Source organism: Eutrigla gurnardus, assembly GCF_963514095.1.
Source record: "Eutrigla gurnardus genome assembly, chromosome: 8".
Lineage (NCBI taxonomy): Eukaryota > Metazoa > Chordata > Actinopteri > Perciformes > Triglidae > Eutrigla > Eutrigla gurnardus.
Window position 1 is genome coordinate 20,841,039 of NC_139922.1, and position 16,015 is coordinate 20,857,053.

At 40.3% G+C, this 16,015-nt stretch overlaps 1 protein-coding gene across 3 annotated transcripts in view; it reads left to right on the forward strand.

The window, feature by feature from the left end:
- The window catches only part of LOC311017879 (dedicator of cytokinesis protein 3-like), a 46,857-nt gene that overhangs the window by 3,775 nt on the left and 27,067 nt on the right, over positions 1-16,015 (forward strand). For all 3 annotated transcript variants that reach the window (XM_084016520.1, XM_084016521.1, XM_084016522.1), the window contains exons 2-9: positions 2,656-2,739; positions 4,575-4,615; positions 6,512-6,567; positions 8,777-8,873; positions 10,416-10,564; positions 13,057-13,141; positions 14,527-14,574; positions 15,722-15,876. In XM_084016520.1, coding sequence (XP_083872646.1) covers positions 2,656-2,739; positions 4,575-4,615; positions 6,512-6,567; positions 8,777-8,873; positions 10,416-10,564; positions 13,057-13,141; positions 14,527-14,574; positions 15,722-15,876 — 715 coding nt within the window. The remainder of the gene's footprint in view (positions 1-2,655; positions 2,740-4,574; positions 4,616-6,511; positions 6,568-8,776; positions 8,874-10,415; positions 10,565-13,056; positions 13,142-14,526; positions 14,575-15,721; positions 15,877-16,015) is intronic.

The window sequence follows — 16,015 nt, forward strand, 5'->3', positions numbered from 1 at the left end:
CAACAGAGGAAGAGCGTTATTAATTCTCAGTGATGCTGCTTCAATGGTTTTAAAACTTATGTTGCAATTGTGCACCACTTTATCTCCCGTCTCATGAGTCCGATGCTTATTTTAAACCCTGATTCCTGATACTCACTGGGTGATTCTCCTTCTATGATTCTCGGTATTAGGTGACCCAAGTGATACCGTAGATGGTCTAAACTTCACGGCTTGAATGTCATAACGTCTTCGTAATTAAATCCAGGAATATTACGGTTTTGGTCCTACAGGAGCTGGTGGTGGTAGTTATTAGGTGCTGTTGTGGAGCATCATCTCCAGTGTCTGCTCTCACTTCACACAGAGAAATCTGGATTCTCAAGAGACCCTTTTCAGACTTTAAATACATTCGGTGGATATCTGAAGAATAATTCAGAACATGAAATAGAAAATATTGTAAGCTTTGAGTTTATATTTTGCACATTGACAACATATCTACTCTATTACTATGAATCTGTCTGTTAAACGTTTTATTATTTAACGTTTAAGCCTCATGATGAAACCTCTCTGTCGGTTGTGATGCTATTTATTTCAAAGTATGCCTTTTAGAAATAGAGAAACACATACTAGTCTTTGGTCTTCATGCTTTTAGGCTTTGCATCACACCATCGACATTTTCACTTTGCTGTAACTGCAGAGTCACGACCAGATTACTCAAGAAATCCAGTCCATCATGTTGTAAGGCTTGTACTTTGGGGGAACTTTTTTCCTTTATTTCTACAATGAGAGCTGTAGCTTCTCAGACCTTTGATGGATTCAGGTGTTATACCCTGTGGTGTCACAGTGAGGGGAATACAAATTCTGCAACGCAAGGCCCCAAATTGAGAAGGCCCCCTTTTTTTTAGTTATATTACTTATTTTTAGTTTTAACTTTTACTTCATGCTGAAATGTTATGAAACGCAGATTGGATTCAACCTACGGAACCCCAGAACTAATGAAGCATTATATATATATATATATATATATATATATATATATATATATATATATATATATATAGCCTGAATATATATATTTGTCATACATGGAACAATGGAAGTGTGGTGAGGTGAGAGGAAAGTGGAGGACAGCAGGAGTCTCCTCCTGTGCTCAAGCCCCGTAATTCCTACCAGTGAGTTACTGGTTACACAATAGATGCCGTAAGATGCCATGTGGACTATGAATGCAACTAAATAGAGGGACAGTCTGGACTGGTATACTGTTGCTTTGTTTGCTTTTGCCAACATTTTCCACTGCCTGTCCTGTCACTCCTTCCAACATCCTACGTCGCACATGTTGAAGTATAAAGATTATTTTTTTATTTTTGTGTCTGTGGATATGCTAATGCCCTGAAAGCTTCCAGGCACAATGAAAGAGTGTTTACACAGCTTGGAGATTTTGTGAGGGTGGACTATGAAAATACGAGCCTGCTTGATGCGCCCTTCTCTCTCGAACCTGACGAGCTCATCTTGTTCTGACGTGGCCTCCGCTAAAGAGTTTTCAAATGGTGCGAGTGCAGGTTTTGCAATTCAAATGATATAGGGGCCATTAAAGAATAGCACTCTCAAATAGGAAATACTTAGCCCTGGCTGGAAAAGGGCCCGAGGCGGGCTGAAAAAGCTGACAATGAGGCTCTTTAAGTCTATCCATCTCTCTGACTCTACTACATGCCCAATATGCTTGACTTGAACTCCAGTGCCATGCAGCATCCATAAGCTGTGCCATTTTAAAATGCCCAGATCCCCACAGCAGTTACAGTGATGAAAGCCCTCCAGTTTGTAGATCATCTGTTGCCATAGTTACCCGAGCACAGGAACTGAGCACCCTCAAACAGGCAACGGAGCCGAGCCCAAGCCCCTCCTCCTCTTCCTCCCCCTCACTGGGTCCCCTGGCTAGTTCATTAGCATAATGATTCACACCAAACCCTCCTTGAAGGGCCACCATTTGTAGGTTTTTAAAATCGTCAGCGGAGCCCTGTCATTATTAAACAAGTTTGTCTTTACTGAGACTCGTATGCCACATAGAGAGAAAAAGACAGGTTCCAGAGGCCATTTTATTGTGGAGGCCTTTACTGCGACTCCCATCCCTTTAGGAAGAATCATGTTCTTAATCAGTGTCACAAGATGTTGCTGCGTTTGGTCAAAGACCACATCACGCTGCAAAAGCAGGTGGCGTGGAAGATTTATGCTAATGCCGACTTATGATAAAGCAGCGTTCACTACTTAGCGGTTTGTGTGGGCTCTATTTTGGGAGACAGTTCAATTAACTTTAAACACAGCACAAAAATCAGGCCGCTTAAAAATTAATTGCCTATTAAAATGACTACCCACTTCAGGGTGGGAGCTTGTTTACAGTTTGCTAAGAAGTGTTTCCTGTGTGACACTGTGTTTAGGTGTTGGCATTTAAGCAGCTTATTAAAAGCCCTGCTACAACCAAAAAATAACCCAAAACACATGCTGCATGGTGACACAACATTGAAGGGGAGGTCACATCGCTTAATCGGAGGTTACGGAGATGAATCCAAAGCATGGATTTGTATCTGTAATGTAATTTCTCTTGACAGTCAACTATTATAAGGTCAAATATTATTTTCATTGCCGTCGCATCATGATTGTTTTCTCTTTTTTTACCCTACACAGTGATCTGCAACTTCCGGTCACCCACATGTCAGGCCCTGGTGCTGGAGATTGGGGAAACTGTACAGATTCTGGAGAAGAGCGAAGGTAAAAGCAATCAGATCGGCCATTGCAATGCATACATGTGATGAACAGAGGTTATTGTGTTTGATTGTAAATGATAAAAGTTCTGTAATGCAGAAAGATATCAAGTATGTAAAGTGGACGCTACTGTCATCTTCACCCACGGCCTCAATGCACTCAGTGTTTTATCTGGGAATTAGTTGTTTGTTTTACATACGTGGGAGTTATCTACAGTTAAAACTGACTACTTTAACGCCCCCAAAAATGTAATATTGTATAGTATTTTTCCACCAAACTTCATTCCTCACATCACAGAGTGGGCTTTGAAACCACATTTAGACTTTATGTTAGCAAATAAATGTTAAGGTCCGAGTGAAACGGAAGTTAGAGTGTCTTTATCTCCTGTACTGTGAGTATTCCCCAGTGAAATTAAATATTTGAGTAGTGTGTACTATAGAGTGCAGCAGGAATGAGTCCTCATACCCAGAAATGAGTTAGCAGTTTTTGCACTTCTGGCTCCCTCATCTTGAACTCAATGGGTTTTCTGAATGGGTTTTTTGGTTGGATGCCTGAAATGAGGACTGTGGTTAACACAAGCTCAAGCGATTTTAACCTTTTGTTCTATGATATTTAGTATGTCAGTACATACCCCTCTTGTGAATTTTAAAGCTGTTTTTACGTGTCTTAAAAAAAAAGCGATTGCTAACAAGTGGCTAAATGAGACAACCAAACATCACCATGCAGACTAGTCGTGTAAAGTCATGCTCGTTAGACTTGTTCATAGCCTGTCTTCAACTTTTTACTTCTGCCAATTACAAATAAATTCTTGATAAGAACTACATATGATGGCACTAATTATAAGGAAAATAGAGACATATTCCAAAACAACTTTTAGAGTCAGTTCAGTTTATAAACAGTTGTTGGTTTCTGGATACATTTCCTTGAATCCTACGCAATTCAATTAAAACAGTGAACTAAAGCTAACTCACTGAATAAAATAAAAATGTTTTGATAATTACCGTATATTATTTTAATGTGTGGAGCTGGGTGGCTGGTGGGACTTTGACTCATGCCCACAGAATTTCTAAACCCGGTTACAGCCCTGTTTTAACCACCTCACCATTCCCCTATATTAACGGCCTAAATGTTAAACAGTCCTACCGGCTTCATTTTATGAAACATTTGTCATCATGTAATCACAATACATTACATTTGTTCAGTAGCGCCTGCATTATCCGTTTGCTAGTTTGTGGCCAATACATTGACTACGAAGTAGCCACATCAGCTATGTTTTGCAATGGACCATAAAGAAGACGGGTGATTTTGTTGGCATTTATACTGACGCTCTCCCACAGACAGCGTTTAGCTAAGCTAGGCTACGCTTCGCTAGGCTAGAAGGCTACATTCCGCTAGGATAGGCTAGGCTACACTCCGCTAGGCTACACTCCGCTAGGCTATGCTAGGCTAGGCTATTCTAGGCTAGGCTAGGCTAAGCTAGTAAAAAGCTAGTCTTGCATTGCCAGATCTATGGCCAGACGTCTCTCCACAGTGTTGTAAGCTAATGCTAGTTTAAAATGTCTTATATGTGAAAACAACACTGTTCTTTGTTAACAGATCAGTAACATATATAGTTTGAACCGTGTTATCTGTTGTGTTAACAGCAATGTTACAACAGCAGCAAATTACATTTTCATTGACATTTCAAGTACAAGTTGATTTGAGGTGGTAGAAAACTACTAACCAACTACCATGATACCAAGTACTTCAGCAAAGTGGTGTAATGGCACAGACTGCATACATTAGTATGTTTCACTGTGTGGTAGTGTGGTGTTCTGACATGCACTTTGCTTTTCCTTTAGGTTGGTACAGAGGGTTTTCCACCAAGAAGCCTTCTATCAAGGTAATTATAACAGCATACACACATCGTGGTTTGACTGTGTTGATTCCTGCAGGTTTCCCAAGACCTTCTGCTTTTAAATGAATTGAGTAAATAAAACACTTGACTAGATTCACATGCGACAAACGACGATTTTAATTGTAAATAGCAGCAGACCATTAGCAAAATATATTGTTGGACAACCAGTGTTTGATAAACGTTAACTAAGATTTTATTGAACACAAGAGAGTCACCAAAACCTCTGTTGAATACATTTTTTGTGAATGACAATGTGATGTGAGAGATGTACATCCCAGAAATAGCTTTGTCTAGACAACAAAGAACTTAATGAATGATTAACTTATTGAATAGCGCTTTGATTTGACAAAAATAGAAATATCCTGACCTGTATTTCCACACTTACATGCTTTCACAGAGATGCTGTTTTAACCGAGGTGTTCTGGCTTCATTACACAAAAGCACTAAATGTAGCATGTAAATGGGCCATCTTTAAGATGTTATTTACAAATGGTGACAAAAAAACACATGGCACATGCCAGCTCTATTATTTCACTTAAATTCTATTATGTGAATTTACAGAGTCTCATAGTATCATGGATACAACACTCTGACAGTGTGTTGTATTACCACTGTGTAATTTCTCTCCTGTGCAGAAATCTTTGGAAAAATCCAACTTTTGTTTTCCCTTCAGCCAGCAGATGGTGCAATTAGTGATCTGAAAACCAGTCATTTTACAAAAAAAATCATAAATAAATAAAATGCTGTTCTCATATAAGTTATATTCCATAGAAAGAAGAAATTGTTTTTCAGGAGAGATGCAGCAAACACGTGTTATAACTTTGATGGGCTCACTTTACAGTCCTGCTCAGTAAGAACATACTGAAGGTGCAGAACTCATAATAATAAATTGTAGTAATAAACACTATTACTGCTGGCCAATACTCTGCACTGTAGTAAGTGGTTATTATATACAACTGACAAATCTGCTTCCCATAGGATTGGCTTCTCAGGTCCAGACTAATCTCAATAAACAGATTCTCCAATTAGAATCTGTAGGCAACAGATCAAGATTTTGGCATTGGCCCCAAACCCCAGAAATGCAAACCTCTTACCCCTAGAAGTTCACATGATAACCTGTAGCAGAGTTTTTATACAAAGTTACACCGATGCGAACAGCAGTATCACCAGAAACACAAATGCCAGATATATTATTCGAAACAGGTGATTTTCATGACTATTCCGAATGCTTTAAACTGAAATGTCAAAAGCTGAAGTGTTACATGATGCTGCTATAATGTTTTAAAGAAAGCACAAAAACTGTCCAGTCCCGGTAAATGTAGGTGTTAGTGGCTACATGCTGTCCTTCTCTACTCTCATCAGCTATTTACAGTTCTTACTAACTCCCCTCCATTTTGTTATGTACTCTGCTGCCCACATTCGCCCCCATACTCTCTCTCTGCTGAGAGGAATTAGTTGTGCTCACTCTGGCCAATTCTTCACATCTGGCAGATTAGAATAAGAAAGATGAACTGCAAGGGTGGCAGTTGGCACCACTCGGTCTCTCTCTTTCTCTCGTGGCCTTCCCCTGCTAGGCGAAGTCACAATAGGGCTCCTGCACGTTGCTCTGTCTCTCGGCTCTATAGTGTCTACAAACGGGGTCTTCTTCTTTTCTCCTTTGCATGGCAGAAAATGTCAGCACACAGCAAAGCAGAAATTGTCAAAAGACATATAAAGGAAGTGTTATCTTGCATTTCCTTCAACATATAATGTGTAGCCTGCCAAACTGTACCTAATAACACATAAGCAACACAGGACATTTTAGTTACATGTTGCAGGAGGATTAAGAACGTGATCCTGTCACACTCCGTAACATCTCTGCTCCTTCCTCTCCGTCCGCAGGGTATTTTCCCAGTCAGCTATGTCCACTTGAAGAAATCCACAGTGACCAACAGAGGGTGAGTCCAATGATGAAGTGTATTTATTTGAGCTTGCGCAGCATCCTAATTGACCCTTCACCAGGCCCCGCCCCCCGCTGCTACGCTGTCATGCTGTCAGAGCTACCACGGAGCCCACACCGTCACGAACTGTGCTTAATGAATAAATATCTACTTTTTCAAAAAAGCGATCTCTGACAGATGCAGGCAGAAGGGTTTAGGATATGTGTTTGAAGGATATATCCAGGATGTCAAACTGAAGAAGCAGTGAAAACGTGCTAAAAAATAAAGATAGAAGCTAAATCTACAGTGTAAAAGTGAACCAACGCACCACCTGGTGATCAAGGCAAAATAAAGTAAAAACAGTGTTTATGTTACAATCATTACAAAGCAAAAGCAGCACGTGTATACATTCATCGTAGCATACATGCTCATGTTAATGATATGCTAACTTCCCCTGCTAATGTTAGCTCCACAGGTGAATTTATTGCAGCACTGAGCACTTTATGTAGGAGGGGAGTGCAGCTCAAAATACTGAAAACAACATCACTGGTGGTTTCTCTCTACACATCCATCGCCTCCGTATCGAGACGTGTCGGAGGACGATATGAGCAACGACGATAAGAAAACAATTCTGTTTATACTGTTCAGGAATTCTCCTTCGCTCATTACAGGGAGTGTGATACATCAACTCATCAATGTCAGAGCATGAAGATCTGTGACAATCGCAATTGTTGAGACAATTACTGCCGGACAGCTGCTGGCGTGCATGCAGACGCTTTCTCTCAAGCCCTCGTGCACTCAGTGACGGTCATCTACAGTTCCCGTCACAATAGCCGGCTACAGCTGTGGAGGCCAGAATAAGGGCGAAGACAAAAACAGGCAGCAGAGCTCTTTATCAGCCTGCACTCATGGATGTTAAATCTGCAGACTGGGAGCTGTGGCTCAGAGTGGACTGGGACTTTGCTGTTATATCACCACCCTCCAGTTGATCTACCACATAGCTGGAGGACTCTCGTTTGCACTCAAACAATTAAAAGTGCAGACTTTGGAAATTGGCATTATTTTCTTTCGCGCTCCAGGAGTTGCACTCTGGGAAATGTGCTTTGCTGTCTCATGGAGTTAATGAGGTGACACACCTACTGCATATCTGTAGTTCTCCCAAAAGCATCCGTGCCACAAACTCATTGTGTAATGGATGAAGATTCTTCCATTGTTGCAAAAACGGTATTCATTCTTTGCAGCATTGGCCGGAGATTAGCGAGCAAAATACAAAGTCGCGCAAGAGAGCTAAACTCTGTTGTCTTGTTTCCGTATGAGTTTGGTCACACAGTGACAGAAAGGATGTGTGTTTTTTTTGCTGGAGTGCTCCTCCATTCCTATCTGCAGCTGAGGGGGAAAATAATCACATTTCTCTTCATGACATTACCTTTGGGTCATTTTCATAGCTGTTACCACTTTAAAAAGTTGGCTTGAAGCAACGTTCATGCACGTGGTTTTATTATATGTGTGTGTTTCTGATCTTCACTCTAATGTGCTTCTGTTAACCTGGAAGTAGGCATGGGAAAAATTGTCACCATTATCCCGGCCAAAATAATTGCAATTCATGATATTTTCCTGATAATCATCCAAATATGATTAAAAACTCTTAAAATGGCACACACACACAAATATTTGTATTGCATCCCAGATAAAACACACATCTTTTGTTAGGTGAACATCCTTTTTAGTGAATAACAATCAAATAATCTTTGATAAGGTGATCATAAATCATAAGCTTGCGATGATATTTCCGATTATCCGGATAAGAGGAAGTTCACCACAATCAACTTATTGTGAGTGTTTCTGTTGTGATCCACATCGTACCATCTTTACCTGGAAGAAAATGCTGCATCCAGTTAATCACATACCTTCTATTTCTATCACTTTATGTAAAGACTGAATCATACAAGTGCAAAAAAAAATCCATCAGGGGTCGACAGAAGCAGCGGTCTGCCAAACGGCAATCTACCAGTAAGGTGGCAAAAAAGTTGATCCCCAAATTGTCAAAGTAATGGAGCGTTCCTGGGATTAGTAACTGATGTAATAACTGAATGTTTAATTTTAATAATTTGAATCCCTTACACTACCCATTGCTGAAAAATCAATCTCCTTTCAGTAATACATTACTGTCCTACGTGTGTCTTTGTGTGTACTAATATTCATGTACATGTGTTTTCTTTTGCTGAAGGCTCTGCGAGACGGTGGTGCCCCTCGAGGACCCTATTATCACAGAGACCACCTCCACACTGCAGGAATGGGGGGTCTTGTGGAAGCAGCTCTATGTGGTCAGTAGCACTATATTACATTTCAGCTCACTCGTCCTAAAACAACAACACTTAGCAAAAAATGTGAGACTGAATTTAACATAACTGACATTTCCAAAGGAGTTGGGAGGGAGAAAACAGCTTTTTCACAAAAAAGAAATTGCTTCCATAGATGTTTAATTTGCATCTTCCTAAGGGAGTTTGGTGGAATACGCTTTTCAAGTATGTTTTTTCTTCCAACACCCAAGTATAACCATTAAGTTTGGTGAATAGCCCAGAGAGATCAAGCCTAAACATACATTGACAGCTCCTTTAGATATGTCCCCGTAGCATGTCGTTCTGACTGTCACCCTACATTTTTATATACTATCTATGTAGTAACAGAAATGGTGGTTGGACACGGATAATTGCCTCTAGACCTGTCGTATGCAATTTCATGCCGTGTCATTCAGCCATTGATTGATTTAAGCCTGCCTCCCATAGTTTCTGCATCATCTAAAGATGCTCGCCACCTTCAGTCAGCCTTGACTTGCCGGGCAAAAGTGATTACTGGGAACCTAAAGCATCCTTAATCCGACTGCGTGTCGAGGGGGGCAGGCAGAAGTGGTTGATAGGGTTTTTGAGTTTGGAGCTGAGTGGATACGTTGCAGAGCTGGCAGCGAGTTTTTACGTAACCTCTCGCCGAGGACTGCTCATGCTCTGAGCAACTAAGCAGCCCGAGGCATTGGTGTTGTGATGTAACTTCCTCTGAAGCTTGACTAATAGTGAAGCGCTGATTTAACAGTGCTCGTTTTGGTGCTCACCCTCTGTGTGATATGGGCCATGGTGCCACAGTTGCATCCATAATAATAGGATGTAGCATTGGCTAGATGTTGATACATTTCACCTTATTGTTGCCAATTACAATTTATGGTATTACTTCAGGGAGCAATGGCCTAAGCATAACTGTGTATCTGTTATAATGTACGTAATTAGCCCCGCAGAATAGGCACCCGAAAGGGCTCATCAACCCTGACAGAAATCTTTGTTTTTCAGCAAGCCTTTGAGAACACGCAGTGTTTATCCTCATTAAATTTACATCGCCATTGTGGCGATGCTTAATCTTTGCGTTTATGTAAACAAACCTGGGCGGTAATGTGGACTTGTCATACCATTAGGGAGAACAGAAAAGGCCTGAATTAAATGTGCTGTCCTTGGTTTATGAGAAATGACGGTGAAATTCATTACCGTGAGGAGGTCAAAGTAGACTTGCAAGGGGAATTCACTTTTTTTGTGTCATTATCAAAACCAATGGGCTTTAAATCTCAGTCGCAACCCATATTTCTACTGCAATCTGCTGGCAGAAGTGTTCAGAATGTGATTTTTTTTGTCTTGATCATACTTAAACTGAATGTAAAATAAGTCACCTGAGCCTGATGTATGTAGACTGTTGTGTTTCTAACTATACAATTTACAAAACCGATTAAATCTTGTACATCTTGGATTTCATTAGTCTAAAACGCTGCACCAAGGAAGGAGTTCACATATCCTAACTAAGTCTTTTTTATTTGGCTGCTTCAATAGAAACACAAGGTGGATCTATTTCATAAGCTGCGTCATGTGATGAACGAGCTCATCGACCTGCGTCGGCAGCTGATCCAGGGTCACCTCGCCCAGGACCAGACTCGTGAGATCAAGCGGCACATCACTGTACGGCTGGACTGGGGCAATGAGTGAGTTACGTTTATACTGAGTGCATCGTGTCGAGATTGGCTACCAAAGAATACAGTATTTCTTTGGCACCGGAGAGATCTACAACACTGGATGAGTGGGTGCGAAATAACATCCTCTATGATGTAATTTTATGGTCATTTAGCAGATGAGTGAATCTCAAGCGGCTTAAAGTCAATGCTCATCCCCCTGGAGGAACTGTAAAGCCACATTCTCACTGTTGCCAGTTTTAAACTCCACCCGACTGAGCTGTGACAGGCATCCATATAGCGGAGATAAAGATGCGATGGCTATATATAAGGAACAGCTGTATGAGAACTGGCTGTCTGTTCATTATAAGATTCGTCGCATACTTGTACACAGCTATTCACTTTAACTATATGTGTTAATATAAAAAACAAGTTAGAGATTAATTAAACACATCACAAAGGTGCTAGGCTATCAGTACAGCATGATTTGCTTCTGTTAAAATAGTTCGACCTGACGAAGATCCAAGCAGGATCGAAACGTCGTCCTTGAATAGATTGTGGCGTTGAGCAGTGAGCAGGCATTATTCCCCCTTTTTTTCTGAATGTAAAATGACAACAGCGGGGCCTGAAATTCACTGTATTTTGTTCACCATGCATGTTGAGGTCCGTGCTCTGTAGTGCACACTGATCTGAGAGCTGTAGTGATCTAATTTCATGGTCAAAAGATCACAGCAGCAGTGATAGTACTCCATGATTTGCACGGTATGATATACGACAGCATGAACCAGAGGTGTAAGGAAGCACTTGCTCCAGTAACATCTTTAATCCCGGAGACTCTTTGGTGGTTCTCTTTAATATGAACTCATGTTGTTAAGTACTTTTCAAACCCATAAATCCCAATTCCAGATCCAAATGTTTCCAAAGTTTCCGAAACTGTTTTATGCGCATGACTAATCTAGAATATTCTGTTCGATGTGATGGCACCGCTATGAAAAATGTAGTTTTCTATTTGAATCTTTCATCCGGTATTTGTGATACATCAAACTGAGGCTGGAAGTCCTGGAGCAAACTCATACAATATACAGTTTATATGAAGTATATATGTTTAAGTAGAAACACTTTTCTGGTGTATTTCAGTTTTTCTTGCATTATATTTTAACTCCACTACATTTATTTATATTGTCAATGTTGTGCCCTTTTACGGTCATTATGATGGCTGAAGTTTTCAGTGAGGAAAACATAATAAAAACAAAAATATCATCATGTATGATACAAACTAGCACTAATGATAATGTTGATGAAATGTACTCATTATGCAGAATAGACATTCAGAGTGACACATAAATTACATAATTGATTATTGATGTTGATGTTGATTGCATTTAAAAAATGCATTCATACATTGAATAAAATAGCTTTAATATTGCATAATTGAACAACTTTAAATACTGTTCCCATGCTAAACATGATGTAAACATGACAATACATAAAAGTTGTCATGAATCTTGAAGCAGAATTTCGACATTTTGGGAAATATGCCTATTACCACAATATCTGGGCCCAGAGCAGTTGCCAGGCAACCAGTGGAGAGTGCTTAGCCAAGAGATGGTCTCACACATAAAACCCCCAGTAAAACTGAAATTTTTGCATTTATATTTTTGTACGGATTAAACAAACAAGATCTACGGTTTGAATTAGTGAGCTTTAGAGGTAATTCAGGGCCATAGAGAGCCGGGTTATCTATTTCGCTGTAGCTTCATATTTACCATATTATCATTTGTAGAGTAGCGTAAATTTTCTCATTCAACTCTCTGCCAGAAATCAAAATAAACATATGCGCCAGAATTTGAATTTATATTAAATGTATTTTTTGTTTGATAGGTATGATGCAATTTAACATAGTTTAATTAAGATATACAGCTTTCTATATCATAAAACCACAATACATAAATATGGCAATGCAATACAATGCCCAATACAAATACAACAATAAACTAATACATATACACCAATACAGTACAATTTGCTAAAGCTATGGTTTGCTTTTAGCCAGGTTGTCCAAATTTAGTTCTAAGCTGTTGTATTTTACTGTTGGCATTAACCATGCTCCTGGTTACTGTTTATGTTTTCTTTTAATACACTAGAAAACAAATTTGGAAAAAAAGAGCAAAGCTCACAAAGCAAAGTAGAGTTTTATTATTTGACAGCGATGCCACCAGACAGGCTTTCTGTCAAATGATGTAAACCTATTCATAACTATAGCTGTCAGATAAAAGTAGTAAGTAAATATTTTAGCATATAACAGATCTACTGTTATTCAATTATACCGAAGCACACTACATGTAAATATACAAAGGCGTGTATATAAAGTGACGTTTTGAGATTGTTTTGGGATATATTACAAAGTTGAATGAGACATGTAATCTTTAGAAACTAACCCCAAGTGAATAAGAAAATACTTCACTACTGTTTGTATTGTGTCTTTTTGTGTGTGTGTGATACACCTGTAATCCTTCTTTCACCAGGCACCTTGGCTTAGACCTTGTTCCCAGGAAAGAGTTTGAAATGGTGGATCCAGATCAGATCAGCATATCAGAGCTACACAAACTGGTATGTTGGGTGGGAGGATTGAACCAGTGCATGCTGTACAAATTCACCCCATGAATTATTGATTACAATAAATTAATGAAGTAAATGTGCCTCCTACGAAGGATATACATTCAGTTAAATACTATTCCCAGCATGCATAGATGTAATTTATGTAATGTGTGTGTATATATATATATATATATATATATCTCAATTGCAGTGACTCAAATGACTCAATGCCTTTTTTTTATCATGGAGAATGTGTTGTTGGATGTGCGATGTGTGAATGTACCGATTATCAAATCATCCATAAGAAGGTGACTCACAAGAGAGAGCGAGGGAGCGATTCAGCTGTTGGAGCTGCCTCATGTGACCTGATCTTTATGCTTGTCTTACCGCCATATTGAGTGTGTCCCTTTTTCTTGCACGCACGTGACTCTCACAAGCGTGATTGCCAGCTGGCAGACATAATGCAAAGTGACAGGCCCAGGTGAGGCTATGGGAAAACACATACTAAAATAAATGTTTTATTGTTATATTTAAAATTAAACTACGTATTTCAGTCTTGTTTGCTTTAATCCACCAAGCAGACCAGAGACATATTTACATAAATAATGAATGCCTCAAATGTGTTTTGGCTTCAGTGACATGGAACATTCAAATGTACACACACACACACACACACACACACACACACACACACACACACACACACACACACACACACGAGAAGAGGAATTACTGAAGCAGATCCAATTTTAGAAATCTGCAATTCCAGCGCAGACGTTATGAAATCTAATGTAATACCGTTGGAGACTTTTCTCGGAGGGACATCCTTCCTGGTCAGAAGTTGAAGCTTCCATATGCTAATCAAAACTCTCCAAACATCCCACAGCCTCCCGTTATCCCACAGCCATGTTTCTCAGCTCTGTACGCAGGATGTTTGTGCACTAAACGCTCTGTCCAGAAACAACAGCGTAACTCCTCCTTGCCAAAAAAGCCTCCTGACTCTGTCCATGAAAGTGAGCTTGTATTTGGCAGGGCACAAGGCCTTGGCGCCTCTGCAGGTAGGGGAGTCGAGGAGTTCTTTTAGGCTGCTGAGCAGAGAGGTGTGTGTGTGGGCGATGCTGGCTTTGTCCTCTCCTCTCCCACACACTCACGTTTTGCCTCATGTGGGCTCCTTTTAGCGCTGCAGGAGCAGTAGTGTAGCCGCTCCGCAGTGTACGTAGGTGAAATATTTGTTGCATTTGAAGCATCGACCGAGGCATCGCTCAGGTAGTGTGTGTGACTGAACTACTGTTAGGTAGATAAGTTCAGTGCTGTGTGGGAAGAGTAAAGAATGAACCGACTGATCTGACATCTTTCCTTTGAACTGCTTTTTTTTCTCTCTCTTTTTTTTTTAAAAGCATGTATCCAGCAGACACTGTGGTCAGGGTCAGCAAAGCACAAACCAGGTATAGTCTTTTCAAAACTGTTTGTTTACAAAATCATCTTTCACACTGTGCCTGCCTTTCATCGCTCATTTCCAATTCTCTCTGTACCCGATGAGCGTCCTGAAGTCAGGGCTCTCATCACCTTCAGACCTGGAGATGTAGGAATGTCTCAAATAGAGTGCTGCAGGGATGACGTAATTTTGTAGGCCAATCCCGGGAAAGTTAGCATCGCACAGGTTCCCTTGACAAAAAGTCAATTGTTATTTAATTATAAAAAAAATAAGCAAATGTGAATTACACGCCACCTCTGAGTGCAAGACTTGATTCCCACTGGGATCACATATGCCCTAAAGATGCATGCACTAATAATAATGTAGGACTCTTTAGATTTATTGTGTCTACTGATTTAAAAAACAGTTTAGACTCTTGTTATATTTGTCATGTAGACCCAAGTGGATATGCCAAAAAGGCTAGATTTAGCTCACATTTAGAGATGGTTGAAAGAATAGTGTCTGTGCATTAAATATGCAGCTACCACCAAGCAGCCTGTTAGCTTAGCTTAGCACAACGACTGGAAACGTGGAGAAGCTAGCGCGACTCTGTGTGAGGCTACAAAATAGTACCTCTAAAAGCTTACTAATCCGCTTCCTGTAAAATCACTGTGTTCACAATGTTATTTGTACACTTTTTTACAGATGGAACAAACACGATATAATGCTAATCAGTGAGATTGAGAGCTGCTGGTAAATAGGACAGAGTATTTCTAACTACTGCCTCTTATTTGCAGTCTTTGTGCTATGCTAAGCTAACCAGCAGCTGGCAAGGACCCTGGAAGACTATGATAATCATTGAAAGCTTAGTAACAGTAGTCCTCTATCATCATAAATAGTCAGGTTCACATCATAGGAAATGCACGCTTCCCCCATCCCACAAAAACAAGACCCACCACCACCAGTGTTGCATTTTCCATCAGTCATTCTTCATGTCTTGTAATATGCATGTCTACTGAGTCTCCTGTAAATGGAATGTACATGTGACAGGAGGAAATACACTGGAGAGCGGTATATCAATGAATTATTCGCCACTTACAGCACCCCATTGAAAAATAAGCTTATATGTATACAAAGTGGCAGGCACTTGACGTCTAGTCACGTTCTTCGTTTCCCAGGGTGACAGCACGAAACAGCGGCATGGTGATGGTTGCCGTGTCCCGGTGTCTCACCACCTCTTCATCAACCTGAAGAGCTTTACATACAACAGCATCAGCGAGGATGCCGACGTCTTCTTCTTCCTGTACGACACTCGCGAGGCCAAACAGATCAGGTACGCTGGGAAATCTCTCTCTCTCTCTCTCACACACACACACACACACACACACACACACACACACACACACACACACACACACACAAACACACACACACGTACACTGCCAAATTGAATGAGGCATTCTAGTTGACAG